The sequence below is a fragment of the Podarcis vaucheri genome, assembly GCF_965113315.1.
Source record: "Podarcis vaucheri genome assembly, chromosome: 9".
NCBI lineage: Eukaryota > Metazoa > Chordata > Lepidosauria > Squamata > Lacertidae > Podarcis > Podarcis vaucheri.
The window spans coordinates 5,815,293-5,830,104 of NC_138767.1; the positions used below are offsets into that span (position 1 = coordinate 5,815,293).

The window sequence follows — 14,812 nt, forward strand, 5'->3', positions numbered from 1 at the left end:
CTGGCCTCAACCAGAGCCAGGGCTTTTTCGGCTGTGGCCCCGATCTGGTGGAACGCTCTGTCCCAAGAGACTAGGGCCTTGCAGGACTTGATATCTTTCCGCAGGGCCTGCAAGACAGAGGTGTTCCACCAGGCCTTTGGCCAAGGCACAGTCTGACCCCCTCCCTTGGCAATTCTCATAGAACTCTAGCCCAATGGTTGCCATTAATTTGATTCTGAATTGATTTTAGAATGAATTGATTTTAGAATGCATGTCAATTAATTGATTGTGATTTTATGTAAACTGTGTTACTTTTACTGTTGTTAGCCGCTCTGAGCCCGGCTTCGGCTGGGGAAGGCGGGATATAAATAAAAATGTATTATTATTATTATTATTATTTCATGCTACGGCGGTATAGAAATATTTCTCTAAATAAATCACATTTTTTTGTTATTGCCTTTTGCACCCCATCTTTCCTCAGCTACACGGGGGTAGTTCTTGTTCTCCACCCACGTTTTGCCCTGTCATAACCGAAGAGCAAACAGATCCCCACATTGTTTAAAAACTAGGTGACGCTTGAAACATTAGCTCGCTTTCCCCAGGAGCGATTGTTTATGAAAAAGCCCGTGAACCTCCTATTATTAAACCAATTGCATGTTGCAAGACTACTTGGGCTGCTTAATCCTTTAGAGCCAGTTCACTGCGGCATGTCTACATCAAGCCAATAATTTGTGCTTGCAAGATGTTAAAAAAAGCGAGCGAAGCACTTCTAATTAATTTAATCCGGCTGGCAATCTAGGTGTGATTCTTCACCCCCCCCCCCCAGTATTGTTTCTGCAATCAAAACCCCGTGTGTCCGTATCTCAAAAATTCCTGGTAGTTCTCATTCCGGGTGGTTTGGGACGCTGTGGCACAGTGCATGCTCTCACGAAGAGCTGCCTGTTTTGCATTAGACCAATACCCATCCCCTCCAATCACCAGTGAGATGAACATATACGAGTGAAGTTTGTTTCCTCACCTGCCTTTCAAAGCCATCTCAGCTGGAGGCTGTCTCTGTCTCCTCTTTGCAGCAGCAAACTCTGTATGCTGAACATGCGTTGCATGATGTAATAGGAGCGAGTGGGAAATGTTGAAACGAAACCTTTCTGGCGACTGGCGCGGAGCAGCCTAGTTGTCCAAGGACGTGTTCAGAATCCAGCCTGAAGATGGCAGCCTTAAAAGGATGCTTGCTGTCTTTGTGTGACATGGATCGGTTCCCGTCGGAACGCACAGAAACCAGATTTCCTCGAGGGCTCCTGCTTAAATGTAGTAGCTGTACTTTGGGGAGGAAGCCAGGTCTGAGTCTGAGCAGTGGGAGGCTGCAAGGGAACCGTAAGCTGCTGCCCCGGGTTCCAAGATGGAAGAAAAGCGATGGGCATATGGAAATACAGCAGTACCTTGCTTCTCAAAAGGCTTACTTAACAGACAAATTGGCTCCCGAACGCCAAAAACCCAGAAGTTGAAATATACTCGGAGTCGAGAGTGGATTTCATGCTCTTTATTCAGCTCATAGTGTTGAGGAGGAATGGAAGTTCCCCCAGAATGTCTGCTTTATATACATTATTTACACAATGGGCCCCACGTGATTGGCCAATTCCGGGATTCTCCTGTAGGCCAATCAGGTTCTGGATTCACTTCCACCTGGAGCTGGATTGGGTGGCTCCTGTGGACCAATCAGACTGCTGCATTTTGGGTCCTATTATTCTAGGACCAATCAGACTGCTGCATTTTGAATCCTATTCAACTCAGTACATAACATAAGTGTTCCGGTTTGCAGACTTTTTCGGAAGCCAAACGTCCGCCGCAGTTTCCGCTTGAGTGCAGGAAGCTCCTGCAGCCAATCAGAAACCATGTCTTGGTTTTCGAACGGTTTCGGGAGTCGAACGGATTAAGTTCGAGAACCAAGGTTCCACTGTAAATAAATGATTTGTGTGCAGGAAGCTCCAGGTTCAGTTCATCTCAGAAGGATGAAGGTAGCAGGTGATATGGAAGACGCCAGAAGACTTGGAGAGGCACTGGCAGCGTGCTCTCAAGGTTGGGCTGGACACCCAAATAGCCTGACCTAGAATGATAGAGTTGGCAGGGACCCTGAGAATCATCAAGTCCACCCCCTTGCCGTGCAGGAATAGGCAGCTGTCTCTTACAGGGATCGAACCTGCAACCTTGGCACTGTCACCAGCATGCTTTAACCAACTGAGCTTGCTATAACTGTCCTGTATTCCGTTGATCTCTTGTGCAAGGGCAAGGGCTATAGTAAAATGGTAGGGCATCTGTTCTGCATGCAGAAGGTCCCTGGTTCAGTCCTTCCCATTTCCAGGTATGGCTGGGGGAAAGACCTGAAACCGCAGAGAGCTGCTGCCAGCCAGTGTGGGCAGTTCTGAGTTAGAAGGACCCGTGGCCTGATTCAGTGGAAGGCACCTTCCAATGCTCCAACTCCCTTTATAGTGTTCATTTTATTGCATCTTCCTCTTGGACTTTCCCCAAAATCCTGGAACAAGATTTTATTAAAATGTGGAGGCTCTCTGCTTTCTCTCTTCTTTTCTTTAAGTTTTGAACCCTCTTGACTTCAAGGAGCAATTACAAAAGGCAAGCTTTGGTCAGCCTTTAAGTTGCACGAAGCCAATTTATTGCTCTGGTACCTTTTTCTTATTTCTCCCTCCTGAGTCTGAAATTCCTTTGACCCGCTCAGAGAATACGCTTGGAACGTGCCTGGTGGGAACAACATGGTTCCGCCGAGAGCAAAAATGGCTGCTTTGTTCTGCCTTTGCAAAAAACACCTTGATAAGACTTTGCTTTGATTCCCTGAGATGTGTGGCAGAGAGTGAGCAATAAAACAGTCTCTCTCTTCTTGCAGGCTACCTTAAGTGCGATACGGACGATGGCTGTGAGACCAAAGAAGAAGTCGGGGGTGAAGAACTTTTTGACACCGTCAATTCCTCGATCGTCTCCGGGGACAGCATCAGGTTCTTTGTGAATGTCAACTTGGATGTACAGCAGAACGTTACAGGTAAGGATGCTGCGTCCTTCAGACCTGAGACCATCTTGGTGTGTCTCTCTCTCATAAATTCCTGTCTGGTTGTAAAATTGTTTTCCATGGCCTGCTTTGCACATCACTTTTTAGATCGCAGCTAAGTTTAACGATGGGACGCGGGTGGCGCTGTGGGTTAAACCACAGAGACGAGGACTTGCCAATCAGAAGGTCGGCAGTTTGAATCCCTGCAACGGGGTGAGCTCCCGTTGCTCGGTCCCTGCTTCTGCCAACCTAGCAGTTCGAAAGCACGTCAGAGTGCAAGTAGATAAATAGGTACCACTCCGGTGGGAAGGTAAACGGCGTTTCTGTGCGCTGCTCTGGTTCGCCAGAAGCGGCTTAGTCATGCTGGCCACATGACCCGGAAGCTGTATGCCGGCTCCCTCGGCCAATAAAGCGAGATGAGCACCGCAGCCCCAGAGTCGGTCACGACTGGACCTAATGGTCAGGGGTCCCTTTACCTTTTAAGCTTAACGATGGCTTAAAGGTGGATACCATTGTGTTGGTGATGGGGAGAAAATCATCCCTCCTTTGCTCCTTCTCTGGTCCTGCTGCCGCCACGCTACTGGCAACTAAACCATGGTTTGATTGAACCTTGTATCCAAGCCCAGACTCATGGTTTATCTCTATCCCAACAAGCCTTTGTTTGGATGTTAACACTAAACCAAAACACGTCTCAACTCCAAGTAGCGGCTGTGATCTTCTCCCCGTGCAACACCAGGCTATGAGTTCACCTTTAAACCATAGTTAAGCTTACCCATGGTTTACAGTGTTGTGCGAACGAGAACGGGGCCATTTCTCATTTTGCACAAGGCGGTCGTCTTGGCACCTGTTAGAGGACTCGGTTGTGTGACGGCGCATAAGTGTTCAGAATGGGAAGACTCTTTGGGGTGTGTATTGAACTCAAACAGGAATTGGCCTCACTTCTGTAGGTGTGACCGTGCGACTAATACAAGTTGAGCCAAGGCTGGGTGGACTGGCCTAAGCAGAGGGAGAGATGGGTAAAGAGGCTGCCCTTAAAAAAATATCCTTTTCCTGGCACACTTGGAAAATACTTCCATCTTCCCAGAGAGAGATTTGTAAAAAGCTGGGAAACACTGAATTAGCCCCTAAATTGTTAAGACTTAACAGAATGCTCTCCCCCCACAAAAAACACACACCTAAGACTACGGAAGTCAATTTTGAAGACACAGGCTGCTTTCTATTTGCAGAAGAATTGGAAGGTTTTTTTATTTGAAACTCTGTTTGCATGTGCGTTTGTGTCATGTTTCTATATGCAACGAGGTGTATAATGGTACAGTTGATCGCATCAGGAGGAGAACAAAGCACGGGCACAACAGAGGCACAAAGAGTCGTCTGCATCATTTTTACAATACATAATTTCCCCCGTAATGTCCCGCTTGTCTTCGCTTCCATCTGCGATGTTTGCTGACTGTGTTAGCACAACAGCAGGTGCCTGAGCTTCTGGGAAATCTCGTTCCGTGCCAGGGGTTGTCAAACATTTTGGGCCTATGGATACATTTCCAGGCGGGGGAAACTGTTGTGAGAATTGCACACACACACACACACACACACACACACACACTGCAACCAAGCACACACCACAAATCTCTTCAGTTGCCTTCAACAGAATGCTGCCTCCATGCTTAATTTCAGCAAGAGGAAAGGTGGGGGAAGGGGACACTGTGGGCACCAGGGAAGGCCTCTGCAGATGTGCCCTTGGGCACCACACTGGTAACCCCCTGTAAAGCCCATCTGAACCCCTGCTGCCAGTCAGCTTGATGGCCCAATATCCTGGTCCAGTATAAAGCACTTCCTTCGTTCTTAAAATTGAAAGAAAAGACTGTAGCTGTCAGGAGCAGGTCAGCAAGAAATCACACGGCATCAGCGAAGTTAACTGTTTACTCACAGAAACAAGGTTGACGCAGGAGGTCAGGCCTAGCAAGCTCAGCAACTCGAATTGGTAGATCTTGCCCCTGTTGTGGAGACTGAAGATCCCACAGTTCCCTAAGTCTCCTCCCTTCCTGGGTCCTTCCCAAGCAATCTGAGACTATGCCACCATGCCAGAATTTGCTCCTCCCGCTTCATACCTCTTCTGGTTCTGGGAGACCACTGGGGAGGGGAGCTGGTTGCAGCAGGAGGGAGATACTCCCTGGATTCTTCAGCCTCATCGCTGCCTCTTGGCCCCTCCCCTACTCTCCAACCTTTGCTTTTGCCTCTGATTCTGGACTGCTCTCTGCCACAGACTCTCCCAGCTCACGAAACCCTGCTGCCTCTTCCTCCCAGTCTGCTCCCTCTTCTCCCTCTGACCCACCACTAATCCCCTGACTCTGAGCTTTCTTCCCCTGGCAATTCCCAGCGGTTGCCTCCCTCCCACTCCTCTGCATCCAGCCAGTCCATGACAGTAGCTCAGCTGGAAAACTGCTGCCAGACAATGTAGACCACACTGAGTTAAATGGACCGGTGCTCTGATTTGGCACAAAGCAATTTCTTATGTTTCTGTGGCCCTGTGTAGCGCATCTCTCTCACTGTCTCTGGCTAGGCTGCCCTTCTTCGCCTAGGGAGAAACCACCTCCTTGACTCATCTGCATTAGCTCCTGCTATGTTTCTCTCCCATGAACTGCGATGTATATCTTTCCATCTTTCTCCTTGCACCACGAGGCGCTTTCTTCTCTCTGCACCTTGAGATACGCCGGCGCTGACAATGCAATAAGCCCAGCGGCCCCCGGAGGGTTGGGTGGGGAGGTGGACGCAGGGCGAGGCGAGGCGAAATGAGGGGCAGCTAAATTTAGCACCTTCCCGTGGGGGTGTGCATGGAGGAATGCCAGAATGCCGGCCTGCTCATTGTGCCCCCGCTGCGTCCCTATCTTGCTATTCTGTTTACGCAATCGATTGTGCCATTATTTGCCTCTCTGCTATTCGAAAAATCCTGCCCTTGTGAATTAGCATTGTTTGACTGCAGAGGGAAAAAACCCTCGCCGGAATGAATAGAGGATGCCGGCCCCTTGCTCTTAGCTTTCCCCGGCGGGTCTAAGGCCGTTTCCCCTGCTGCTTTCGCAAGCTGCAAGTTACGTGACTCCCATCGCCTGCTGAACCCAAACATGCGCCGTATAACGCTTGGCCCACAGCTGTGAGGCGTCTGTCTTGCAGTGCAGAGAGAAGTCCGGCTCATAGCTGCCAACTTTTCCCTTTTCTTGCGAGGAATCCTATTCAGAATAAGGGAATTTCCCTTTAAAAAAGGGGAAAGTTGACAGCTAAGGTCCGGCTGCCGGATCAGGCCAAAGGCTCATCCAATCCAGGGGCCAGCCAGATGCGGCGATGGGAAACCTCTGAGCTAGACCTGAGTTCTGCCTGGAACTGCCTGCCTGTTAACAATGGGCAGGCACTTTTGCTATGCTCTTTTACGACTTCTTCTAAAAACGTCACTCCATGCCAGTAAGGCTACCCAGACACATTGTTTAGTTATATATACACTAGTGGTTTTTTTTTAAAAAAATCTGCTGATTACTATCTGTGCATCATGGATGATCGCTTTATATACCCTGCCTAGAGATGTATAGTGGAACCTTGCTTCTCAAACTTAATCCGTTCGACTCCCAAAACCATTCGAAAACCAAGGCACGGCTTCCGATTGGCTGCAGGAGGTTCCTGCAGTTAAACAGAAGCTGCGTCGGATGTTCAGCTTCCGAAAAACATTCAAAAACCGGAACACTTACTTCCGGGTTTTCGGCGTTTGGGAACCGATTTATTCGTCAACTAAGCCGTTTGAGAAACAAGGTATTTCTTTTTGATTAAGCAGTTTGCAAGTTTTCCCAAGTAAATAATAACAGCGCATGAGAGAGGTTGGCGCACTTTGGAGAAGGTGGCGCACCTCTTTATGCACGTCCAGAAACTGACAATCCGTTCTCTAAAACGGGGGGGGGGGCAACTTGAATAAAATATTGCGGGGTGCAGATAAGCCCCACCCCCCCACATCATTGATCACACACCATTTGAATGGCAACGGCCGTCAACTTTGGGGAGGCTAGGCCCTCACAAATAATTTATTGGCGGGGCTGAAAAGACCTCAGCCCCTAGGAGTTGACTTGTATGCTCTAAAATAACATGTCACCCTTCCTGTTACTCTTCCTCCTAAACTCTGGTGGGCTCTTAGGGCTGCTAGTAACCGCCATTCCATATTTTGTCTTGTGGATCTAGGGATCTTAGTGGATCCAGCAGCAAATAAAGCTAATGCTGTTCTAGGCTGCATCGACAGGGTCAAAGGAAGTACTGCTCTATTGTGCCTTGGTCATACCACACCACTATTGTTTCCAGTTCTGGGTACCACAATGGAAGAAGGCTGTGGACAAGCTGGGACATGTACAGAGGAGGCCAGCCAAGATGATCAAAGGCCTGAAAACCAAGCCTGATGAGGAATGGTTGAGGGAATTGGGTATGTTTAACCAGGAAAAGACTCCCTGGAAGACTCCCTGGAAAAGACCCTGATGTTGGGAAAGATGGAGGGCACAAGGAGAAGGGGATGACAGAGGATGAGATGGTTGGATAGTGTTCTCGAAGCTACCAGCATGAGTTTGACCAAACTGCGGGAGGCAGTGGAAGACAGGAGTGCCTGGTGTGCTCTGGTCCAGGGGGTCACGAAGAGTCGGACACGACTAAATGACTAAACAACAACAACCAGGAAAAGAGGAGACGGAGGAGATGTGATAGGCATCTTAAGGGTTGTCACTTGAGAGAGGGAACAAGCTTTTTTTCTCCCACTCTGGAGGGTAGAACTCAAACCCAAGGCTTCAAGTTACAAGAAAGGAGATTTCGACTAAACGTAGGGAAGAACTTTCTGGTGGTAAGAGCTGTTGGAGAGTCGAACGGACTCTCTCGCTCCCTGGACCAAAGACTTGGTTTGGGGTTCTTTGGCTAAGTTCTCACAGCCATCACTATTTGATGGAAGGGAGAAATTCCTACTTGAACGTTTGGTACTGTATCTCTTTGATAGCAATTTCTTGGGAACAGATTGCACAGAGGCCACTGCACATCTCAGAGACTCACTTTTAACAATGAAGAGTTAAATAAAATTTGAAGCCGTCCGCTCTCTATGCACGGGCTCATAGGTATGACTCATGCAACCTCAGTCTTCAGAAGGCTGTTAGAATATAAATTTCTCTGGGCGTTAGTGCTTCCTAGAAATTGCGCGACACGCTTAGTTTCTAAAGTATCTCTTCCAAATCATTATGCACTGTAGAAGAGCAATTTAAAAATGCAGTGCATTCAAATTTAATCTAAGCACACAGGCTGTTCAAATATTATTGTTATTGCCCATTAGACTGCTGCTGCCACATTCTGAAATTAATGATTAATTGAACTCCACAGCTGCACACAAATGTGTCCCAGTTTCCTGCAAAAACTGGCAATTTTGGTTGAGGTAGGAAGGCTAAGGCCTGTTAAGGGTTGTCCAATTTGGTGGTGGCTGATTTCTCCCTTGGCTGTATTGGTCCATGGATGTCTCAGCCAATCAGGGAACATGTCAAAATACTACATAGCCAATCAGATTTGATCTGCAAGATGATGCAAGTGAGAGCAATTGCAATAATTAAATGTTTTCACAAAGAGAGCTGAAACATTGCCAGAGACAGACATCCTTTTTTGGTGTGATTGACACCATTTGTCAAAACGAAACGAAACACCTTGCTCTGCTAATCTTTAAATGTTAAGTTTTAATCTGTGCTCAGGAGGCATGCCTAGTCTTTGCTCAGTGCTTCGTTCTCCTATCTGAGAAGCAGTTTTGGTATACAGTCATACCTCATGTTACATTTGCTTCATGTTACGTTTTTTCAGGTTGCGTCCTGGGGTGACCCGGAAGTGCCAGAAAGGGTTATTTCTGGGTTTCGCTGCTCGCGCATGTGCAGTAGAGCTAAATTGTGCTTCGCACAAGCGCCAAATCACGCTGCACTCCTGTGCAGATATGGCGCTTCAAGTTGCAGGCTTTTCATCATTAAATTTGTCCATGCTATGTAGCGGTAAGGGATGCGGGTGGCGCTGTGGGTTAAACCACAGAGCCCAGGACTTGCCGATCAGAAGATCGGCGGTTCGAATCCCCACAACGCAGTGAGCTCCCATTGCTCAGTCCCTGCTTCTGCCAACCTAGCAGTTCAAAAGCATGTCAAAGTGCAAGTAGATAAATAGATACCGCTCTGGCAGGAAGGTAAATGGCGTTTCCGTGCGCTGCTCTGGTTCGCCAGAAGCAGCTTAGTCATCCTGGCCACATGACCTGGAAGCTGTACGCCGGCTCCCTCGACCAGTAAAGCGAGATGAGCGCCACAACCCCAGTGTCGGCCACGACTGGACCTAATGGTCAGGGATCACTTTACCTTATGTAATGGTAAACTACCTTAAAAGCCTTTTCAGGAGAGGGTTTTTTATTATTTTTTATTTAACACCTCAGCTTGATGGAACAGAATCCAGGAGGAAGAGAGTCTACAGTGATGACCGTTACATTTTTATCCCACCTTTCCTCTGAAGAGTTAAAGGTGCTGCACGCGATTCTTTGCCTCCTCATTTTATCCCCACAATGACCCTTTGGGGTAGGTTAGAGTGAAATAAGAGTGCCCCAATGAGCTTTGTGGTTGGCCCGGGATCTGAATCCGGGTCTCCCAGATCCTGGTCAAACACTCATAACCAAGATTAGCATTCGGAGTTGAGCCTGGAAACCGACTGACAGAAAACGCAGCCAGGCCAGAATTCAGGTTATAACCTTGGGTCCTCCTGGTCCCGTTCAGCAACTCGGCTGCCGAATTCTGCGCCAGCCAAAGTTTCTGCAACTGTCTCCAAACGCAGCCCCAAGCGCCGCACAGTGCAGTAGTCTAACCTAGATTGCTAAAACGGCGTCGGTACAGAAGCCCAGCGTTGCCAACACCATACCCTCCAACATTTCTCCGATGAAAATATAGTGGACGCTCAGGTTGTGAACATGACCCATGCGGGATGCATGTTCGCAACCTGCAGTGGCGTGTCACGATTCGGCGCGTCTGTGCATGCGCAAAGTGCGATTTAGCGCTTCTGCGCATGCACGACTGCTGAAACCCGGAAGTAACCCGTTCCGCTACTTCCGGGTTTCGGCGGGTGCGCAACCCGAAAAAACTCAACCTGAAGTGGCTGTAACTCGAGGTGTGACTGGAAGTGTACAGCGGGACATTGCGGGATCAAATCGGAAACCAGGACGGCTTCTGTAAATCTGAGGCTGTCCCTGGAAAACAGGGACACTTGGAGGATCTGCAATGCTCCCTTTTGTCTGTGACGTTTCTGGCTTCTCTGCTGGTCTTAAACATGACGGCAATTATTGCAAAGGCAGAATTTCTGGTGGTTTGGGGGGGGGGCTTGTAGCTTGCTGTGGCTGCTCTCATTTTCCCTTCCAACCCCCTAAGTCACTGACTAGATGGACAACTGACCTAGTTGTCCCCCTGCCCCACTGATAGGTCAGACCGCTCTTGTAATAGCATTCAACTCCTGTTTTAATAGACCATTGGGAACAGACGTTTTATACCCTTTAAAACTATGTTCTGAGCTCTCTGGGAGCACTTAACTCCTAACAGGCTCATCTGAGCCATGCGATTGAAAGCAACAACCCCTTACTGTTCATGTTGTTATTTATTAGGTTTAGAAAACATGCCCAGAGCCTCAAGGCGTTTGGATGCATGTGCATAATGCAAGTATAATAAATCTCATACTTGGCCTGTCATAGGCTTGCTTTTAAAACTGCCAATGTGCTAAACTTTAGCATAATTTCGCCTGGGGGAGTGAAGGAGAGGGAGGGGGAAAAGAACAGGGCTTGCACAATTTATTGAAGCTAGTCAAATTGGAAGTCTGTCTTGTGGAATTCAGGGCTGCGCTATGTTTTTAAATGCCCCCCCCCATCCCACCTTAGAATCATAGAATAACAGAATTGGAAGGAAACTGGAAGATTGCTTAGTCCAAGCCCCTGCAATGCAGTCGTCCCGGTCGGGGATCGAACCTGCAATCTTGGCGTGATCAGCACCACTCTCTCAACAACTGAGCTATCCAGGCTGACATTGGAACTTTTTGAATACAGTGGTACCTTGGTTCTCAGACTTAATCCATTCTGGAAGTCTGTTCCAAAACCAAAGCGTTCCAAAACCAAGGCGCGCTTTCCCATAGAAAGTCATGCAAACTGGATCAGTCCGTTCCAGACTTTTAAAAACAACCTCTAAAACAGCAGTTTAACATGAATTTTACTATCTAACAAGACCATTGATCCATAAAATGAAAGCAATAAACAATGTACTGCAGTCATACAATCAATCAATCAGTAGCTGAACTGGGTTCCACACAGTCACAGGAGAGAGAAAAAGAGCCACAAAAACGCAAAATAAATAGCAAAAACAGATAGACTTCAGCGCAAGACTCTAAACAGAAGTGTGGCACTCAAAACGGAAGCGCAACACTCAAAACAGAGCACGTTCGGCTCCCGAAAAACGTTCACAAACCGGAACAGTTACTCCCAGGTTTGCAGTGTTTGGGTTCCAAGTTGTTTGAGTACCAAGGCGTTTGAGTACCAAGGTACCACTGTATTGGAAAAGAACTGTCCTGTACCCTACACATGGCAGGTCTTCTTTTTTGGGGTGGGGGTAAGGATAAGAGCATTCAGAAATATGACCTGAGTCCGCCTCTCAGGTTTCTGGGGCCACTTCCATGTCTTAAGAGCAAAGGCGGATTCATAGAACTATGTTAAATTTTATGTGCCCGAGAAATTACTAGTCCTTAGGAAGGTATATGACGAGTCTGCAGGTTTGTGATAGCTTTAGTGGTGGAAGGAAGTAGCTCTGTGTACAGTAACTACTACAACATTCCAGCAGATTGAAAAATACAGGGAATTAGACCTGAGACTTTTTGCTCAAAGTTAGGAGAATAATGCAGCTATTTAGAATCAGAAAATTGTAGAATTGGAAGGGACCCCGAGGGTCATCTAGTCCAACCCAATCTCAGCTGAAACATCCAGGACAGATGGCCACACAACCTTTGGAACTTAAGCCTCTGAAGATAAAAGGTTTGATTCACACATTCTGTCTTTCAGGTACAGGGTGTCTGCTGTGGATAATTCCTCTGCCCTGAACTTGCAAGCATTTTGCATTGTCCTAGACCAGGGGTCAGCAAACTTTTTCAGCAGGGGGCCGGTCCACAGTCCCTCAGACGTTGGGGGGGTGGACTGTATTTTTTGGGGGGAAATGAACAAATTCCTGTGCCCCACAAATAACCCAGAGATGCATTTTAAATCAAAGGACACATTCTACTCGTGTGAAAATACGCTGATTCCCGGACCGTCCACGGGCTGGATTGAGAAGGTGATTGGGCCAGATCCGCCCCCCCAGGCCTTAGTTTGCCTAGACCTAGACCTAGACCTAGACAACCAGCAACAGGAGGGAAACACAAGTTATTCGGTGGTGACGCCATTTCTCGTTCCACAGCACAATTTGATTGATTGATTGATTGATTGATTGTATTTCTACCCCACTGTTCAAAGGAATCCCAAAGCAGCTTACAAGCAATAAATAATAATAAAAATAATTTATTTGTATCCCACCCTCCCCAGACGCAGGGACCCCCCGAAATGTCCTTGCCTCAGCCATCTTCAGCTCATTGTACATCTCCTTTAGCAAAATGACAGACTTGAGACTGAGAGGCTTTCTGTGGGGAAACTGAAAGGTGAGCCCATTTCTGATCTCAGATTCAAGATTGTGAAGTTAAATATTGGATATTGCCAGCTGGGGAAGAGTGTAGCTCCATTAAAGAAGACCTGCTGTACGTGCAGAAGGTCCCGAGTTCCAATCCTGACATCTCCAGGAAAGGCCAATCTGGAATCCTGGAGAGCTTCTGCCAGTCAGTGTAGACAATACTGACCAAGATGGGAGCAAGGACAGGTCATTTTTTTATTTCCCCCGTCTGTGCTCACTCTTTTACTAGCTGGCTTGTTTGCTAATGGCAAACGCTTCTCCGTGCATCTGTGCCTGAGGTCGAAAACAAGAAAGGAAAAAGTTTCTGGCAGTGGTTGTGTCCACCCCCCCCTTTTCCTAAATCATTATTATTATTTTCTCGGTGGTAGCAATTTGGTGGAGAGCCAGTTGGAAGGCAGGAAGTGGCTTTGTTTAGCTGTAATAATGGGGCAGCCTTTACACTTTCTTGCACACAAACACCCACTTTTAATAAGGCTTGTCCCACCCTCCACACAATAGACCGTGCCGAGATACTGAATCGACAGTTTCCTGAAAAGCGCTCCAGACGCATCGCAGGCACACCCGGGGCAAACCACCGGGAAACTTAACCGGCAAGCGAGAGCTTCCAAAACATGGGGGGGGGGTGAGAGCAGGAGGTGGGTCCCGCTGCTGAGATACCCCCCCCCAAAAAAAAGGAGGGGTTGCGTGGATATAAGAAGGAGCCCACTCTGTCGGCGCCAAGGAATTCCAGAGAGAGAGCCGTCCAGAGACAAGTGGTCTGGGACGGCATGGGTATCATTCTGCACACAATAGTTGCGTTTCCTCACATTAATAGCAAAGCCCTTTTCATGTCGCCAGGCACAATGCCGGCCCCGCGAGCTCCATCTGATAAATCCTATTTTAGAAACCCTGAAGTCAGGGTGGGATGCCGGCCACTTCAGCGCTTCCGACTCCGAGAATGGAAAATGGATGGGCCAATTGTGTTCCCCAATAGGTTAGGCCTCTGTCCGTGCTTCCTGGTTGACAAGGGCAGATCAAGAAGGGGGGGAAAGAATTTAAATGTCTCTTAGGAACTTCGCTCGCCCGGCTTAAAGCCTTTGGAGCGCTTATGCGCAGATCTCGCGTGCGATTTCGAGGTCGGAGGCCGGAGGGTTTTGTTTCAGATGGGCCAGGATAAACCCCAAATGAGCAAGGGGAAAGTCAAAATGGTCTGGCCTCTGTAGAGTTTGCAGAAGAGGCTGCTGTGTATATGGGGAGGTCAGCAATGTCTACGCAACACAATGACCATGTACATACGCAATGGACAATCTTTATAGAATTCCTTGGGACACGGGTGGGTTAAACCACAGAGCCTAGGACTTGCCGATCAGAAGTTCGGCGGTTCAAATTGCCGCAATGGGGTGCGCTCCCGTTGTTCCGTCCCTGCTCCTGCCAACCTAGCAGTTCAAATGCATGTCAAAATGCAAGTAGATAAATAGGTACCACTCCGGCAGGAAGGTAGACAGCGTTTCCATGCACTGCTCTGGTTCGCCAGAAGCGGCTTAGGCATGCTGGCCACATTACCCAGAAGCGAGATGAGCACCGCAACCCCAGAGTCGGTCACGACTGGACCTAATGGTCAGGGGTCCCTTTACCTTTACCTATAGAATTCCTTCAAACCATAACAAGTACAAAATATCTTTAGACTCAAAGTCTGAAAATCTTTAAATGAAGCGAGGTACCAGACTTTGTACGATGAAAGACGAGCTGTGAAGCTTTCTGTATTCAGCAAATATGATGTCCAGCACTGAACGGTGATTCCAGATGTTGACTACTGTTTCGTAGAATTCTTTGTCAGCGTGGTGGGAGGATATAGAACTGCTTCGTAAACTGAAAAAAAATTTTTTACAGACGATGGCTTGCGTGCACATATCATTTTACAAAAATTATAAACCATAATACAAACAGTAATGAAAAAGAGTACATACCCCATCTTATTTCGAATGAATATATGTAAATGAAAATATTAAATGCTATGTATGTGAGGAGGCCAGGCGCTGCCCAGGTC

General features: G+C 47.8%; 2 protein-coding genes across 7 annotated transcripts in view; one reads left to right on the forward strand and one right to left on the reverse strand.

The window, feature by feature from the left end:
* Positions 1–14,812, reverse strand: part of LOC309539925 (kyphoscoliosis peptidase-like) — a 360,319-nt gene that overhangs the window by 205,520 nt on the left and 139,987 nt on the right. The gene's annotated exons all lie outside the window — the stretch shown is intronic.
* SLC4A11 (solute carrier family 4 member 11) overlaps positions 1–14,812 on the forward strand; it is a 251,928-nt gene that overhangs the window by 125,167 nt on the left and 111,949 nt on the right. For all 6 annotated transcript variants that reach the window (XM_082236390.1, XM_082236389.1, XM_082236394.1 and 3 more), the window contains exon 3: positions 2,873–3,025. In XM_082236390.1, the coding sequence (XP_082092516.1) occupies positions 2,873–3,025 (153 nt within the window). The remainder of the gene's footprint in view (positions 1–2,872; positions 3,026–14,812) is intronic.